The 17,536-nt window shown below is 33.5% G+C and overlaps 1 protein-coding gene across 1 annotated transcript; it reads right to left on the reverse strand.

Moving 5' to 3' along the window:
- Positions 1-795: 795 nt before the first annotated feature.
- On the reverse strand, positions 796-13,920 carry LOC115949938. Its single transcript, XM_031067196.1, has 4 exons — positions 13,191-13,920; positions 12,155-12,219; positions 10,578-10,661; positions 796-1,353 (listed from the first exon to the last, which is right to left on the reverse strand). The coding sequence occupies exons 1-4, from the start codon at positions 13,282-13,284 to the stop codon at positions 796-798; spliced, it is 801 nt and encodes a 266-aa protein (XP_030923056.1). The 5' UTR covers positions 13,285-13,920.
- Positions 13,921-17,536: the final 3,616 nt, after the last annotated feature.

Below are 17,536 nucleotides of genomic sequence, written 5' to 3' on the forward strand. Positions count from 1 at the left end.
TGTCAGCACCTCCACATCAGCCCTAATCCACGTCAGCGACATGTCATCAGACACGTCAACAGTGTCGTCTCGTCAGCACCACGTCACCTAGCTAACCGTTGACCAGACCAACCCGACCCGGACCACCCGGATCTGACCCGTGAGCACTTTGACTGTTGACTTTGACTCTGGACCAGTTGACTTTGACTTTTTGCGTTGACTTTTGACCAAAAGTCAAAATTTCCAAAAGGGCCTATCTTGCTCAGTTTTTTGCATAAATTCCGATTTTGGCCTCCGTTTCTTCATTTGAAGCTCCGAAATTGGATATTTGGCATATTCTTCATTGTGGTTTCTTTAAAGGCATTCTTAAAGGCATTTCCAAGTGATCTTCTCATATTTATCCAACCTCAAGCCTTCATCGAGCTTCCACCTTGAGTTTGAGGGAGGGTGTTAGAGATATATATTAAACATATATTAGCTCAATATAATAGGCTCAAACCCAGTCTTGCTTGTACTAGTAGTCTAGGGTTTAGTCGCCTATATATACTCATGTTAGGGTTCATTATAATACAGGTTATTGTACTACACTCTTATACATAATAAAGATGTAGCCCTTAAGGGATTCCTCCGTGGATGTAAGCCGTCAAGGCTGAACCACGTAACCCTCGTGTTCTCGATGTTCCTCTGCTATGCTTCCCCTTTCACATCCACTCTAGCATATTCAACATGGTATAACACAACGCGTTGCTAATATTTAACATATATATATATTTTTTTTTTTTTTTTTGATTGGAAACATATAACAGAATTTCATTACTACAGACAACTGTCTAAGGAACTTACATCAAACAGAATCTGATGTTCTATTAAGGGAGGAGTATCCTCTACCCATATTTCACTATCTTTCACATTCATTGCATTCCTAGCTAGCAAGTGCGCCACTTCGTTAGTGTTTCTTCTAGTATGCACAGCCTTCCAAGAGTTGAACTGCAGCAGAAAACATTTCAGACCTTCGACAATCTTCAAAATGGGCAGAGCAGGAGGCTTGCATCCATTTAGAGCTTGTATAACTTGTTGGGAGTCTCCTTCCACCACAATATCTTTCAGTCCAAGGTCCCAAGCTAAATAAATACCCGCTTCCGTAGCTTTTGCTTCTGCTTCAATAGCCCCCAACGGAAATTCAACTTTCTTGCACAAAGCTCCCATCATCTCCCCTTGGTCATTTCTAATAACCACCCCGAAACCACAGCAGCCCTTGTTGTTGAAGACTGCTGCATCTGTATTGATCTTGTATGTTCCTTTAGGAGGAAGACTCCAGCGCTTGGTCTTGGATCTATTAATTAGTCTTACAAGGCCTTGGATCCTAGTTACATTCTAAAAAATGTAAAATTACATTAGATAAACCTAGTTTATGAATCCTTAATCTAATTTTGGAAGTTAACTTACAAGGTGGGAAATGTGTTAAGCACCCAATTCACCTAAAAATTTGATCTTTTAGACAACAATGGCCAACATCGTGTCACATCACTCAAACAATCAATATGTCACATTGCATGTTGTGGATCAAAGAAAACATTTGAACATGATTACTATATGATTAAAAATAGAATTCATTACATTTGCATTAGAATCTCAAGAACAGAAGCGGCGGCACGTTAAGGCCAGGGTGGTCATAGGACCACCCTGACCTGGAAAAAAAAAATTTATATATAATAATTTAAAATTTTATATTTGTTTGCGATTCAAAAAAAAAAAATTTTGTGAACTCCCTCAGGTTTTTTTTTTTTTTTTTAATACCAATAAAATTAAACTTTGCTCCATAATTTTTCTCCTTAACAATATAATGGGGCCTTTCAAACAAAAAGAAAAAGCCCAAAATAAAATTGAACTAAAATCTAAAAATATATATATATATATATATATATATATAATATAGCAAGCCCAAATGCCCAATAGACTATAGACCCCAGGGAAAAAAGCCCAAGATCAATCCTCACTCACTACTCAAATAGATTTTTAAATCAACAAAAATAATAATAATTAAATTTTTATAAACTAAATACCTAATCCACCAATTGATCAAATCTTAAACCATTGAGATCCTAACCTAAAGGGAAAATAAAACCTTATCCTCAGCCTTCAATAGTCAGCGTCTTAGCGAGTAGCGCCTCCACGGCTCCACTTCAGACTTAGCAACAGTAACTCAACAAGACCCCGCCCTTGGTCCCAGCACACATCGACGACAGCGAGATCGAAGATTGCCTTGGCCTCAACTTGCTGCCACGGCGCTGCCCCTCAAGGTATTTCAATTGTCTCTCTTTTTCTCTATCTCATCTCTGCTGTGCTTTGAGAGTGAGAGCGGAGCTCTTTCTATTTCTCTTTGAACTGAAAAATGAGATTCTCTTAGTCTTTGGAATTGAATAGCTTTGCCTAATGTCTAATTGCCTTTATTTGACATTTTGATTTTATCGGTTTGTGAGTTTGTCGTTTTGTGTATTGTGAATGTTTTATATTTTTTTTAATGTTTTGTGTAACTGTATAAGAGTATGTAATATTGTTGATTAGCTATTGTCTCTTAAGTGGGGGGTTGATGGGGGCCATCAGCCATGGGGCCGTAGGGTTGGATATTTGGATTGGTGAAGTGGACAGGTAGTAAAGGAATTAAAAGTATCTGAACAAGACATTTTAAAAGAAAAACAATTAAATTATGTTAGACAGTGGATTGAGCCGGGTGGATGATGCATAGTGGGGTGTGTGCTAGACTACTAGTAGTCAGTAAAGAAAAATAATGAAATAACTAAACAACAATATTTAATAATTTTATTAATATTTCCAATGAACTTATAGTTTATTGTTTATTCTTTTGCTAGAATTATGGACAAATATTAGATAAGAAAACGACGTACCCAAGATTCATTTCCGGTGCAAGATTCATCTTCATCTTCATCTTCTAAGCAAATTCGTGTTAACTTTAACTTGGAAAATCTTTGTTCAGATTTTGGGCTACGAGAAAAGATATCATCTTATCATTTTAATAATCATGATGAAATAAGAAGATTTTATTTACAACAAGGCCCTTGTCAATCTTTTCTCCATAAATTCTCTCCAACAAATTTTTTTGGAAAGCCTTGTCAATTTAATTTCGATTGGTATGTAAATAGAAACTGGTTGGAATATAGTATAGACAAGGATACAGTATTTTGTTTATATTGCTACCTATTTGGGAAAGATGTTGTCAAGCAAGAAGGAGGAGAGACTTTTGTAACGAAGGGATTCAAACATTGGAATCAAAAATAGAAGTTATTATCTCATGTTAGAAGAGTTGATAGTGCTCATAACCAAGCTATCAAGAAGAGTGAAGATCTAATGAAGGAAAAGCAACACATTCAAAGTGTTTTCGTTAAGCAATCAAATCAAGATAAATTGAATATCGGGTTCAATTAAATGCAATAGTTGATTGCATAAGATTCCTTTTATGCCAGGGGTTAGCTTTTCGTGGTCACGATGAATCTCAAGATTCAAGTGATAAAGGAAATTTCCTTGAGCTTCTATAATTTTTGGCAAATCACAATGAATCTATCAATGAAGTGTTGCAAAAAGCTCTGAAAAATTGCAAGCTTACCCACCATGAAATTCAAAAAGACATTATAAATGCAGTTGCACGAGAAACATCCAAACCCATTATCAAGGATCTTGACAATGGGTTCTTTTCAATATTAGTTGATGAGTCGCATGATATCTTAGTGAAAGAGAAAATGGCCCTCGTTCTTCATTATGTGAACAAAAAATGAATTATTATAAAGTGATTCCTTGATATTGTACATGTAGCAAGTACCACTGCTTTATCACTCAAATATGCAGTTGAATCTTTACTTTGTGAACATAATTTGAGTTTATCGAGACTACATGAGCAAGGTTATGATGGCGCAAGTAATATGCAAGGTGATATCAATGATCTCAAAACTTTAATTTTGAAAGAGAATATGTCAACATTTTATGTCCATTGTTTTGCTCATTAACTTAAATTGACTCTTATTTTCGTTGCTAAAAATCACATTAACATTGCTGAATTTTTTATGTGATTAGTAATTTAGTAACTATTGTTGGAGGCTCTTGTAAGAGACGAGATGCTCTTCTAGTTGCATAATTTGCCAAAATTAAAGAAGAATTAGAGAAGGGTGTACGTAGAAATGGGCAAGGTTTGAATCAAAAGAAAAATCTTAAACATCCTAGTGATACACGTTAGGGATCATATTATGAGACTATTCTCAACTTGTTTTTGATGTTCTTTGTTGTTGTTGATGTACTTGAGATTATTGAAGAAGATGACATCTCCGACCAAAAAGTTGAAGCTCGATCTATTATGAGGTCAATTCTATCTTTTGAATTTGTCTTTGCTCTACACTTGATGAAAAACATTTTAGGGATCACAAATGAGTTGTCAATAGCATTACCAAAAAAAAAAATCAAGATATAGTAAATGTTATGGATCTTGTTAAAGTGTCTAAGCAACAATTGCAAGTGATGAGAGATAATGAATAGAAATCTTTATTGATTGAAGTGTCTTCATTTTGTACCACACATGACATTCCTATCTTGAATAAGATGAAATATTTGTAGTTAGTGGAAGGCCGCGACACAACACCAAACAAAATACAAATTTACATCATTATCATGTTGACCTATTCTACACAGTCATAGATTTGCAACTTCAAGAGCTTAACAATCGTTTTTTAGAGGTGAATATTGAGTTGCTACTTTGTATGGCTTGCTTGAATCCAAGTAATTCGTTTGAGGCTTTTGATAAGGAAAAGTTGATACATTTAGCAAAGTTCTATCCATCTGATTTTCCTGGTACAGATATCCTGGCACTTGGCCCTCAATTTCAAAATTACATTTTTGATATGCGCAACAATGACTTGTTTTTAGAGCTTCAAGGAGTTGGTGAACTTGCTGAAAAGTTAGTGAAGATAGGGAAGTATGACACTTATCCATTAGTCTATTTGCTTATAAAGTTAGTTTCGACCCTTTCTGAAGTTTTTCAACAATGAAATATATAAAGAATAAACTGCGCAATTGAATGGGAGATCAGTGGATGAGTGATTGTTTGCTTGTGTACATTGAAAGAGATGTAGCTTGTAGCATTGATAATGAGATTATCATACAACGATTTCAAAATATGAAAACTAGTAGAAGAAAATTGTAAACTTTATGTATTTGCGTGTTTTTTTATTGTTGTTGTTGTCAATATATGAATTTCTCTTTTTATTAGATTGTGTAATTTATGATTTTTAAGGAATACCCTCGGAAAAATTCCTGGAGCTGTACATTATATGAGCATATTGTGCAATTCTAAGAAAATCATGAATTTTAATATGATATATCTCTTCATCTTAATGTAATCATTTGAATCAATAACAAAATTAAAACATGAGCATCTCAAGAACATCATATGAACATGTGTAATTATAAGAAAAGCATGAGATTTCATATGAATTTCTTCATCAACTTCATGTAATCATGTGCATCAAGAATTTCAGAAGATTAACATGTGAAAAGAGCTTGATGCAATTTATTTTTAGAAACAATAAATTAGACATGTTTCAATCTCAAATCACACTATACCATCATGACAAAACATGTTTATTAAACTACCAAACAAACAAAATGTATCATACATTCAATTAACAAAATAACACCTGCATAAAAAGGGAAGAAAGCTCTCTAGAATTCTAAAGAGGAAAAAATGAAAATTTTGATTGCATACCGAATGAAGGAACACCAGTTGCATGGTGATTATGCTCAATTTCTTCTTCTAGAGCTCTAGTGGAATGAGGTACTTTGAACTAAGGTTGTCAAAATTGGGATCCTATCGTGGGAGGTAGGTGGGATCATAAATCGTAGGATTGAATCGTGGATCGTAAGATCCTACATTATTTAAAAACAAAAAATACACATTAGTATGTTAAATAATCACATAAAATAAACATTCATTCATAAATAAATAAAAAAAACCAAAAAATTTGCATCCATTTGATGTAATTATCATACATCCATTTGTAAGCATTATTTAAAGAGACCAAAAATCTCAAAATGTGACACTCTATTAAGATGTTATTTTTTATTTGGATCCAATTGACACTCTATCTCTCTATATTAGAATAGCAAAACTTGGTCTATTAAGATGTTATTTTTTCATTTGGGTCCAACTGAACCTTCTATCAAGTTCAAGAAAATTACAAAAAACTAGGATCATTTGGGATTGTCAGAATCGTACGATCCTACCGATCTTGAACGATTGCAAAGATTCTTATAAGATTCAGATCGTTTTGGACAAGTAGGGTCGTAAAATCGTAGGATCGTAGGATCCAGATCAGGATTTTGACAACCATGCTTTAAACTGTGAATCTCCTTTTATATATAGAGGGAGATAAAGGCCTTGTGATTATATTTGGATGACTGAGACTCTTGAAGATGATAAATGCGAATTTTTAATTCAAAAAACTTATAAAACAAGTCAGAAAAATTGAATTACACTACTAAATTTTCATGTTTGAACAATTGTCGATATTTTGGTCATAAGTTTTTGCTATAAAAAAGAAAAAAGAAAAATCAGATTAAGTTTAAACAAGGGCCATTTGAAAGATAATTAAAAATGCAACAATTTTGACTCAAATCCAAATTCCAATGTTTACTATACTAAAATTGTCCTGTAATGTGAACCTAAAAATTGTTGCAATTTTCTACGTTTTTAATGATTTTCTTATAAGTTTTTGAATTTCATCCAAATTTTGAATTAAATTTAGCCAATTGGGATCAATTAGGGATAATGGATATTTAGAAAATAATTTATTTTAATTAAACATTTACATGTTAAGGCATTTAATTAAAATTCAGAATTAAAATTAGTTATCTACTAAAATCACATTATCCCATGTGCAATAGTACCACCCTTTTCCTAGGCATGGACCAATGTGATAATGACACATAATTAATTCTTTAAATAACCAATCACAATGGTGTTAATTAGTTAGTGTGGTCTATTTTGGGAGGGGTTTTCAGGCCATATTGGAGTTGTTGACCTCTTGAAAATGCCATTGGATGAGTTTTCTAGTAACATTGATGGCAATTTCCATCGACGCGGTGTTCAATTGCCACCGAGTACTGTAACATGAGAGAGAGATTCAGAATTCTCACCACAAACCCACAAAATCTCACAATGATTCAAAAAGAAAAATAATAAAATCTCCTATAGATCAAAACTCATGACAAATTAAACCAACCGAGCTCAAAGATATGACTGGAACTAACCTTCAACAACGGTAGATTGAGGAAATTTTGAACTGGACTGAAGATTTGAGATCTAGGTCAAAGAAATGGCAAAAATTGACAGATCAACGGAGGAAATAGTGGTAGGTGAGTTTTGGGGATTTGGGGAAGAGAGAGAGAGAGAGAGAAAGAAAGTTCTTGAAAATTTGGTGTGCATACATGCGCATGTTTATACATACATGTCGATCAATTCGGTATTTCTGCAATCCTAAATCCATCATCAACAACCATACTGACTAACATCGAAAACTCAAAAATGCCATTGACCACCGCCCTGTTCATCATTGGAAACCCCGTTGTGCAATTCGATGGGTATGAATCTGATTCGGCTTGTCAGTCCGGATGGATTCTTGTACAACCCTAATCATGTTCAATTAACCATAATTGCATGTGCCTATTCCTAATCATAGGGATGCATGTTAATCGTTTAAACTTGATTTGTCTGTAACTTTTAATCTAATGGTTCGAATGAAGCACATTGACACAGTTTTTATTATTATGTACTTCTAAATTTATTTTATGTGAATTTTAGGATATTTGACAATCAAAATGAAAATTTTACCATCGAGATGTGCAACTACAATTTTGCCCTCAATGAGGTTAAACAAATGTTGCATAATGACGTATCTACGTAGCAATACATTTTACTATTAAAAATTGTAGTGAGAATTATTAATTTTGGGAAAAAAAAAAGGGATACATAACGATAAATACCAAATATTATACATCATTAGACCAAATATTTTCACTAATTTAAGAACTTGAAGCCCCTTTTAAATAACTTTAACAAGATATATCAACTTATGAGTAATCACATTAAAACATAATAATATAAATCTATTTTTTAAACTGATTAGAAACTAATATTTATGTAATTGTCTTCATAATTTAAAGAATTTCAGTTATTCTCACATATTTGCAAAAGCAACAACTACTTTGAGTTACTGAGAGTCTTGTAGTTTAACTAACACCTCTAGAAGTTTTCATTGAAGACATTCATGATTTAAATTCCTCAAACCCCATTGTAATTTTGAGCTTATAAGTCATGATTTTCCCGTAATTGCAAAATAATAAAATAAAATAAAGCTATTTCTCCATATTTTAGATCGTTAGACCTGTCACACAATTGGCTGAAAACAATCAAAAAAGAAAAAGTAAAAAGTTCCAATGGCTCTAGAAAATCTATTTTAAAAACTGGAAAGTATATAACAGCGTTTTTTCATTTGAAAATGAACAAAAGTTTTTTTTCTTTTTTTTTTTCATATAGTTTGCCAAACCCGACACCAGACACCCATCTACTCCCTTTCTAAATTAAAATTTAAATTAATTTCCACCAAGGAACTCAACTTTAACAACAATCAAGATCACCTAACTGTCTCAAATAAATATTCAAGTTATAAACATATATGAGAGTGTTCATAGTCCTTTTTTTTTTGATATATAGGTAATAAGAATTATATTAATAATGATGAAAAATCGCCTCTTTAATTTCTAAATTACCGATCCTCTTTCAATTTATAAATTACTGTTCCTCTCATGCTTCGTCATCACTGCTTCCAATAAGAACGAGATCCTTTTTTGGTTTCCGCCGTTTGGTGCCTCTATTTCAGACTTCCCTGAACACAATCGCGGTACTTCACAATTTGTTCAAGAATTATACTTCCATACTTCCTGTCTTCAATTTCCCAATGATTTTCTCCAACTGTAAGAATAATTTGATATGTTATGATTGGTTTCAGTAGAAGAAAAGAAATGAACAGTTCAGTTCCGAAGCTTGAGAATTCAAAATTGCTAAAGGTTCCCTATTAATACACAAACATAATTGTATTTTTAAAAGTTTAGATTCACATTCATCCAAAAACTTTAGATTCACAAATATTTTCCCCAGACCTTAATTTTCACATTTGTGTCATATCAGTCATCATATTTATACTAAATTTTCACAATCAAGGGTGGTGATCAAATTTTGAAAGATCTCTGAACAAAAATATTGTGAAAATTGCATTTACATGATATTTCTGATACTACATATTTACATTTCGCACAATGCGTTTGAACCCCACCCCCCTTTTCTTGAGTTCAAATGAATATGTTATTGTGGCTTTCGGAACCATATTAGATGCACAAGCCACAAGATCAACAAACCAAGACATTATTGAAACAAACTCATTGAAGGATTAGTACTCAAAACCAATTGGACTAGTGAACTTGCCTGTGCTAATGAATTTGGCTGCTTATAATATATTACATAACTAGAGTATCACTATAAAAGGGCCTAATTTTTGTAATAAACTCTAACACACACAGCCAAGGTGGGATAAACATTCCTATTTTTTTTTTTGAAGAAATAGTAATACTTATTATAATACACGAACACAAAAGTAGTATATAGAGTTTTTTAAATATCATACTGATTTGTTAAGTAGACAAGACAGAATGAGGGGATATTTTTCCAAGGATCAACGACACTTCTTTCCGTAGCCCATCAAGCTTGAACTCCAAAACAGAGGATGCAAGACTGCATTTGGCTGATTTCAGACTAGCCGTATTCTTCTCTCCGCTAGAAATGTCGTGTTTCACATTTTTCTTTCCTACAAGCATTTGACAAAAAGTAAGCAATGCCCAAATTTAGGCCTACTAAAAAAAAATAAAAAAATTATTTTTTGAAAAATATTAATGGGACAATTAGATAATGGTGGACTGAAAGAGGAAATAAGTTAAAATAAACAACAGAAGTCATCCAATTGAGCTCATTCAGGAATCTAAATTGAGCTCATTCAGGAATCTAAGGAGAAACAGCAATGTATATATATGTTCAAGATGTATCATTTTAAGGGAATACGTCCATAAACAGCTCAGGCAGGGAGCAATCTGATCTAATTATTATATTTTCAAGAGTCTACCTAGCTGTATGTTTCTCACACATTGAAGAATCAATCCAAGAATGAAAAATATAACAACTCAATCAGAAGATTTATGATTTGAACCATTAGAAAAGGAACCTACTGCCATGGAATATCCTATTAGTTCAGGTAAGTCCTGCTGATTTAAAAACATCAAGAGAGAGTGGAAGTACCACATGGGGTACAAGAAAAAGATACTAACAGGTGAGGTTTATAACAAGAATACCCTGGTTGAACATATGTCTACCTTCTGCAAATAACTGTTGTAAATAACATGAAAGGGGTTTGAAGTAACAGAATTCATAGACTATCAATTCCAGAAATTTAACTGCTTATAAGCAAGCATTTTCTTTCAAAATGAAGAACCCTTACCGCGTAAGACTTGCTTGGCAAATGGCCCAATGTTACATAAGCATTTGTGGCATAAGCTGTATGCTGAAATTCTTCTTTCTACATCAAGAATACATTGGTTCCATATAAAATACTGATAAATGCAGAGTTGAAATAAGGGCAAAGTTTCAATTGGTTAACTGAAAGAACAGGGTTTTAAAGGCAGATTTTATCACATTACAGATCTTTTAGATATGGATAACTGGACAACGATTCTGTATTTTATTGACCAAAAATAGCCCAATTTTTTTTTTGGGTAAGTAATGTAAATTTTATTCAAATCATAAAAAAAAAGTATCACCCAAGTATACACGACACATATACAGCTGGGGATCATAACAATCAAGTACATAAGTTACAAAAATACATTAAATCATAGATTGGAAAAATAGAATGTCTTTCTACAATGGACATCCAATTAGACGGCATTACCAAAAAAAGCCCAGTTACAAGTGAGCATTCCACACCACTTTGATTTTTAAAAGACCAAGGTAGGAAGAATCTGGTTAAAAATGCAAAGCGCTCACAAGCTTGTCACAAACACTTGGCTTGACTCTCTGCTAGACTTGCTTCTAATAAGCAGAGCTAAAGCCTGAAGGTAAGCTTGTTTAGTATAGAAGTAGCCCAACCTAACCAAGGTTCAACTCAAAAGCTCACAAACCCAGGTATCATTGAAACGCATTTCTTTTTGCATGTTTCTGTGTATTTGTGCTCACATGAGTGTGTCTTAAGAAAGTAGGCAGGGTCTTTTTGTGTGTTACACTCTCTGCTCATCTTTGTGGGTTCATATGTGTCTGTTAGTGAAATTTTATTTTTATTTTTATTTTATTTTATTTTTTTCATGTCGTGGCTAGCTTTCTGTTTATAGAACAAATTTGGAAGTATGAAATGAACATTAAAATTCCCGATAGTTTATGCTCAATAATTAAAACATGCAGAGCTATTAGGGTGACATTTATAGACTTTGACATCTAGCATGATAAAAATTCGCCATGTTGGGCAAACTAATGAATTTGCTAGACACCACCCGCGGAGGTGCTTTAGTGGTAGGAAGCCCTCCAACTCTTCAACTTGTGAGTCCAAGGTTGAAAGTTCAAGTATTGGCACTCCCCATTAATTGCGTGGATGGTCCCACGCCATTCATGAGTAGGGTTCAAGTGGGCCTGGGGCAGTGAGCTCACCTGTTAGCTCCCTTTTTTTACTTAAAAAAAAAAAAAATGGTTAGTCACTACTACTTCAAAATCTAATGTAAAATTATTTTCATTAGAAAAATGTGAAATTCCCTTCGCTTATTGAAAATCCTATCAGTTATGTCACAATTTGTGCAGAAAGGAATGTAGCATAATGCCATAATCAACTAGTAGGTCTACTTTGTTCAAACTTTTTTTTTTCCTCTTTTCAGAACATAGTAATTTTCCACATTATGTAGCACATTGAATGTAATTAACAAATAAAATTTACAAAACTTTTTGCATGGCTTTTAGCAGTTCACCAAGAAAAGTTATCTAGATTTTTTTTAAAAAAATTATAAGATCAAAAGAGAAGATTCTTACCAATATACGATCTAATATAAGCTTTATGACAAGTTGTTCTGTTTCCTCTCGCTTCAGTTCAGAACCTAGGGAATTTGTAATACAATAAAATTACCATATGATAGACAGAAAGGTATTGGCTTCAAGCAGTGCATTAAAATAAGAAAGAAAGAAAAAAGATACAATGTAAGGATTAATAAAATGACATGAATTTCAAACAAAAGGAGGAGAGCTTCATGTATTGGTTATGATTAGTCAAAACAATCCTGAAAGAAATATTAGGAGCATTGACCATTGCTTTATAAGACATCTTTCAAAATATTGTTACTAATACCTAAAACTATAGAAGGAACATAGTGTTAGGCATTAGCAATAAAACCAGCCCATCATGTAGATTGCAGAGAATCTTTTCCGAGAAGCCCATCTAGTTGCTGCGCACATACCTGCTGGCTACTGCATATTTTTATAGGTATAGTGCAAGAGGAGCCGTCCTCATCCCTAAGTGCCTAACAAAGAATAGATCTAGGAATCCTCCACCGTCAACACAGCACCTAACACCCTATTCTGCAGGGAGTTTTTGAATTTACCAGTTACCATTACCACTAATTCTAAACCTTACAACATCCCTAATATTCTTGACAGTACAGTCCTCTCTAAGAGAATCCTACTATTATTAATTCTATTATTTCTTTGGAGCCAAATCTGATAGATAGTAGCAGTAAAAATTACCTTACTGATGATCTTTAATCCTTTGCCTTTTAGATAATTCAAACCACACTTCAACCCAGCTGGAAATCTGACTCTTGCACAGATCTTCAAAAGATGAAACCAATAAGTATTTCATCTTTTTTTTTTTTTCCCACTTCACTAAGTAATCAATAAGTATGTTATGGGCAAAGTCTTTGAATAAAAATCAGCCATGAGCAAATAGCAGCAGTATCGTATACTGGTAATACTAACATATACATGATATCTATGGTTGCCTTGGCCTGCTTATACATGATATCCAGCTTATTCATATTCAACAGTGGACAATGAATTAAAGGCATAAACCAACCTAGTTCCTTGTGCTTTATTTTCATTTTGTCTTTCAATTGTAACATCGTCATTCTTTGATCACTCTCTTGCATATCTTGCAGCAAAGAAACCATAAGTTGTGCATGACCATAAGTTGCAGCAAAGAAACAATGCTCATATTAATATAGAAACCTATAATCATCAATTGTGAGACATACATATATTTAACAACATAGAAAGGGAAGCAATAAAATTAAAATTTCAAAAACTCAAGAATGGGAGGAACACATTGAGCCTTCAAATGCACAAGAGAACTGTCCAGCAGTTCTTCACAGTATACATCCAGTGATAACCAACAATAGTTTTTTTTTTCTGGATGGAAGAGGAACTATGTCCCATGTATCATTCTAATGGAATGTTTTCCTCCAGCCTGGAATAGATGATAAAGACTCTTGGATAGACTTAGGGTCCATTTGGTTGGGGTGAAAACAGGGAGGATAGAAAATGGGGGAGAGAAAAGGGTTTTTTGGGTTGTTTGGTTGGGGTGGAAAATTGGAGAGATTTTGGCTAGGCTTAGGTATTTTCTCTCCAGACCCACCAAAATCTTATCTCCCCAATTTGGGGTGATTTTAGGAGAGAAAATGAGGAGTAGGGTAAGAGAGAAAACACCAAATCTGCCACTCCCTCTCCACTTGTCTGTGTACTTAACGTTGTTCCTTTTTCTTTTCCTTTTTTTCCACGTGTATCTCAAGGAAGGGTTTCAACATCTTTCAATGTGTTTTTTTTTTTTTGTTTTTTTTCTTCTTTGAATCAAATAGTGTCTTTTTTTTCTTTTGTTAATCAACGCTGGGTTTTTTTCTTTTTTAACAAGTGGTGGCTTTCACCTTTAAAATGTAATAATAAAGAAAAATAATATAATAAAATATAATATGAATGATGTGTTAATTTTTATAAGACATTATTCTTTTCTTCTTCTTTTTTGGATATTGTACCCTTTTTTTAAATTTCAAAGACCAAATCAAAATTTGTTAAATTTGAGACCAAAATCGACCCTATAATTTACCCATGAAATAAAAGCACCAAAAGGTGGAGACAAATATTACAATCCAGGAAATCGGATGACAAGTACAAGTAAAGTTATCTTTATGCAGCATAGTAGGAAGAGAATCGCAATCAAGAAGTGGATTCCAAATTAGGGAAAATTCTCAATGGGACTTGGTCACTAAGGACTATACACTAGAAATAGTTTTTTGGGAATAGTTCTAGGAAGGTGATATCAACACTAAAAAATGATGGCAAAGAGTAAGGGAATAACACTTGTATCCCTTCTAAGTACAAGAGTACCTAGGAAAAATACACTAAGAGATCTAGGATCAAGTTTATCATCTCCTGGACCTAAGATGTGAAAATAGAAAATACACCCAAAAAGCTTAGGAGATAAATGGAACAAGACTTTAGTTTACCAGGAGACAAGATAATACGAGGGATATAAGCACCAAGGCCAACGGAAGGCATGCAATTGATAAGATAAGAGGCTGTTGGCACTGCATCACTCCAATATGATTTTGGAAAACTACCATGGAATAAAAGTGCACAGGTATTCTCCAAAAAATGTCTCAACTTACACTTTTGCACACCATTTCATTGTATGTAAACATATAAATGAATTATGCATTGCATGCCGTGACCATCAAGAAATTGAGAAAAAAAATTGCATCAAATATAAACGCGCATTATCAAATATAAAGATACAAATTGAAGTATCAAAAAAAATTACAAAATACCTAAAGCCCAAATATGATGGAAATCTTTTATTTATTTTTGATGTTTTTATTTCTTTTTGATGTTTTTATTTCTTTTATATATATAAGTAAAACTAAATTTCATTAAAGAAAAACAGGCATAGCCCAAGTGCACAAGACGTATACAAAGAGAATATGATGGCACCCTCATTGCCTTTTTGGAACCCAAATATCTGATGTACTAAGTGAAAAAAATTATTGACACAACTCACTCTTAGACACAAAGGACAATCTATGATGCTTCCTCAATTAAAACGCTTCACATTGCATGGACACAACTTGATGACATGAAGGAACTAACAGCTTCAGGATCTAAAGAGAAGGATGACTGAGAAGACAATGATGCTAAAGGGAAGAAACGGATGAATAAAGGGTACTTGAACAGGAAGAGTTGCATAAATCAAGATAATAAAGTCCGCCACCAATCTAACCGTCATCTAACCGTGAGAGATCATAAAAGATGCAATACAAAGGTAAGAATATTGCAACACCAGTTTACTTACAAAAATGAGACTAAATGTAAATTAAGGAAAATATAGGACTGAAGATCGTGAAAAAGTGGAAGTAAGGTTAATATTTCCAAACCAGAAACATAACTGGCAGAGCCATCTACCAAAGTAGTGCAAAAAAGACTAGTTAGATGCTCAAGATATAAAAAATCCCAGTCATATGATTAATCTCACCCAATTCAATGACATAGGGTTCTTGGGTGGCAAGACAAGCAATGGGAGTATTTATCTGAACTGGAGTAGTAGCAAAAGACACAAAAAAATGAAATTGCAGAGACAAAATGTGACTACTCTTCCCCAAGAATGGAAAGTATGCTGGTGGTTGAGGTCAGTATAGGAGACACTTAAGCATTCTCCTCCTCTTCAAGAGTAACTTGGTTAGTAGTGGTTTCCCATAAAGATCCCAACAGAAGTCTACCATCTGATGCTCAGAATGATAGTAAGTGCATTTTAGGGAACCAAGTCTTCTACCACAACCTTCTTCCCCTTACTCATGACCCCACGTCCTCCAAGACCACACCTAGAAAATCTAACACACCCCATAGAGACAAAGGCAGGTTTGTTACGAGTCAGTGTAACTGTATTAAAATCACATAAGGAGGTCTACTTAAGTCAACCAAATGCTTCACTCAAAGAAGGTCCTTACCATAATCTGTGACTTCACTAGATCAAAGGCCAGAGACAAACTAGAAAAAAATAAAAAATTGAGCTACATGCATATGATCTCTTTGTTTTTACATGGTTTTAACATCAGCAAAGATAAGCTTGTAAAGATTGAACTCTTCTCATATATCCTTAAATTAAACGCAATAATCTTCCAAAGAGAAATAATTTAGAGCATGGGAGAAGTAATTCTAATGAAGATCATAAATGCATTTAAGATTATTGGGGACTCACATTTGGTGACTCCTTCCCTTTGTTCCTAAGTTCTCTCCTTTTTTGCAATTAATTTTCTTCTTTATTCTTTTTTATTTTTCCTTGTAATTTTTGGACTGCTTTGTGCACTTTTTGCATAAAGTAGCTTTTTCAATTAACATCTTTCTTACTTTAAAAAAAAAAAAAAAAAAAATTATTGACACTAGAATGCAGTTCCTAAGCCTGTTTCCACACAATTTTTTGCAGTGAATGAATATACAACAACTTATCTTAAACTCTGTCGTTCCATAAAGAACTCCTAATCTGTGCATTCTCAACTTTCTAATAAGCTACTTAATATTTGTAGTAGAAGGTAGATCGTTAGTCAGATGGTGAAAATTTTCCTTCCAAGTAGAAAGGCCTCAATAGCTTAAGCCCACTGTGCATAGTTCCTTCCATTGAGACAAATTGAAGTAATAGAGAGCATATTAGCAGAGGATAAATAATTGAATTGTATACTCTCTTTTGATTCCATAGCAAGACTTGATCAAAACAAACGAAGTAAATAAAGCAAATAAAGTGTGGGCTCATGAGAAACACTAGAGACTAGACAATCAAACAATATTAGAGAGCTAACATTGTATGAGTAGTACCATTGCATTGTACTCTTCTAGAAGCTTCTTAAAGAAGTGTCTGATACTCTTCTAGAAGAGTCTAGCATATCCTCTTGGTAAGGTGTCACTTATGAGGTGTCCCCCACTGTCTGTCTTTGTCAAGAATATTCTCTATTCCTTGTAATCAAAGCTCGAATATATGTGGAATATAGTGGCTAAGGGCTGAGTAAGATTTTCAGCTCCTCTCTTTGAATCTTCTTACTTGAATTCTCTAAATATCTTCCACTAACAAAACAAGAGTGGGCAAATTTAACATCATAAACCTGACCAACCAGTGTGATGCTTACAGCAAAAAGGCTTTTATTTTTTATCAAGAATTGTGCCCTAGTTTTGATGTAAGGCCTTCTTGGCACCTTTCATAGGCTATTTTAGTTATTATATTATTGTCTTAGTATTAAGTTTCATTAGGTCAGAAAGTTGTTTGTTCGGTTGTAATTCATTTTTACTTAATGGGCTGCCAAAGGCCAATGAGGCTTATTTTATGTTTTGTGTCCTTTTCCTAATTGATTTAGAACTTCTTAATTACTTTTATTTATTATTAAGAGT

This window comes from Quercus lobata, chromosome 6, assembly GCF_001633185.2.
Source record: "Quercus lobata isolate SW786 chromosome 6, ValleyOak3.0 Primary Assembly, whole genome shotgun sequence".
NCBI lineage: Eukaryota > Viridiplantae > Streptophyta > Magnoliopsida > Fagales > Fagaceae > Quercus > Quercus lobata.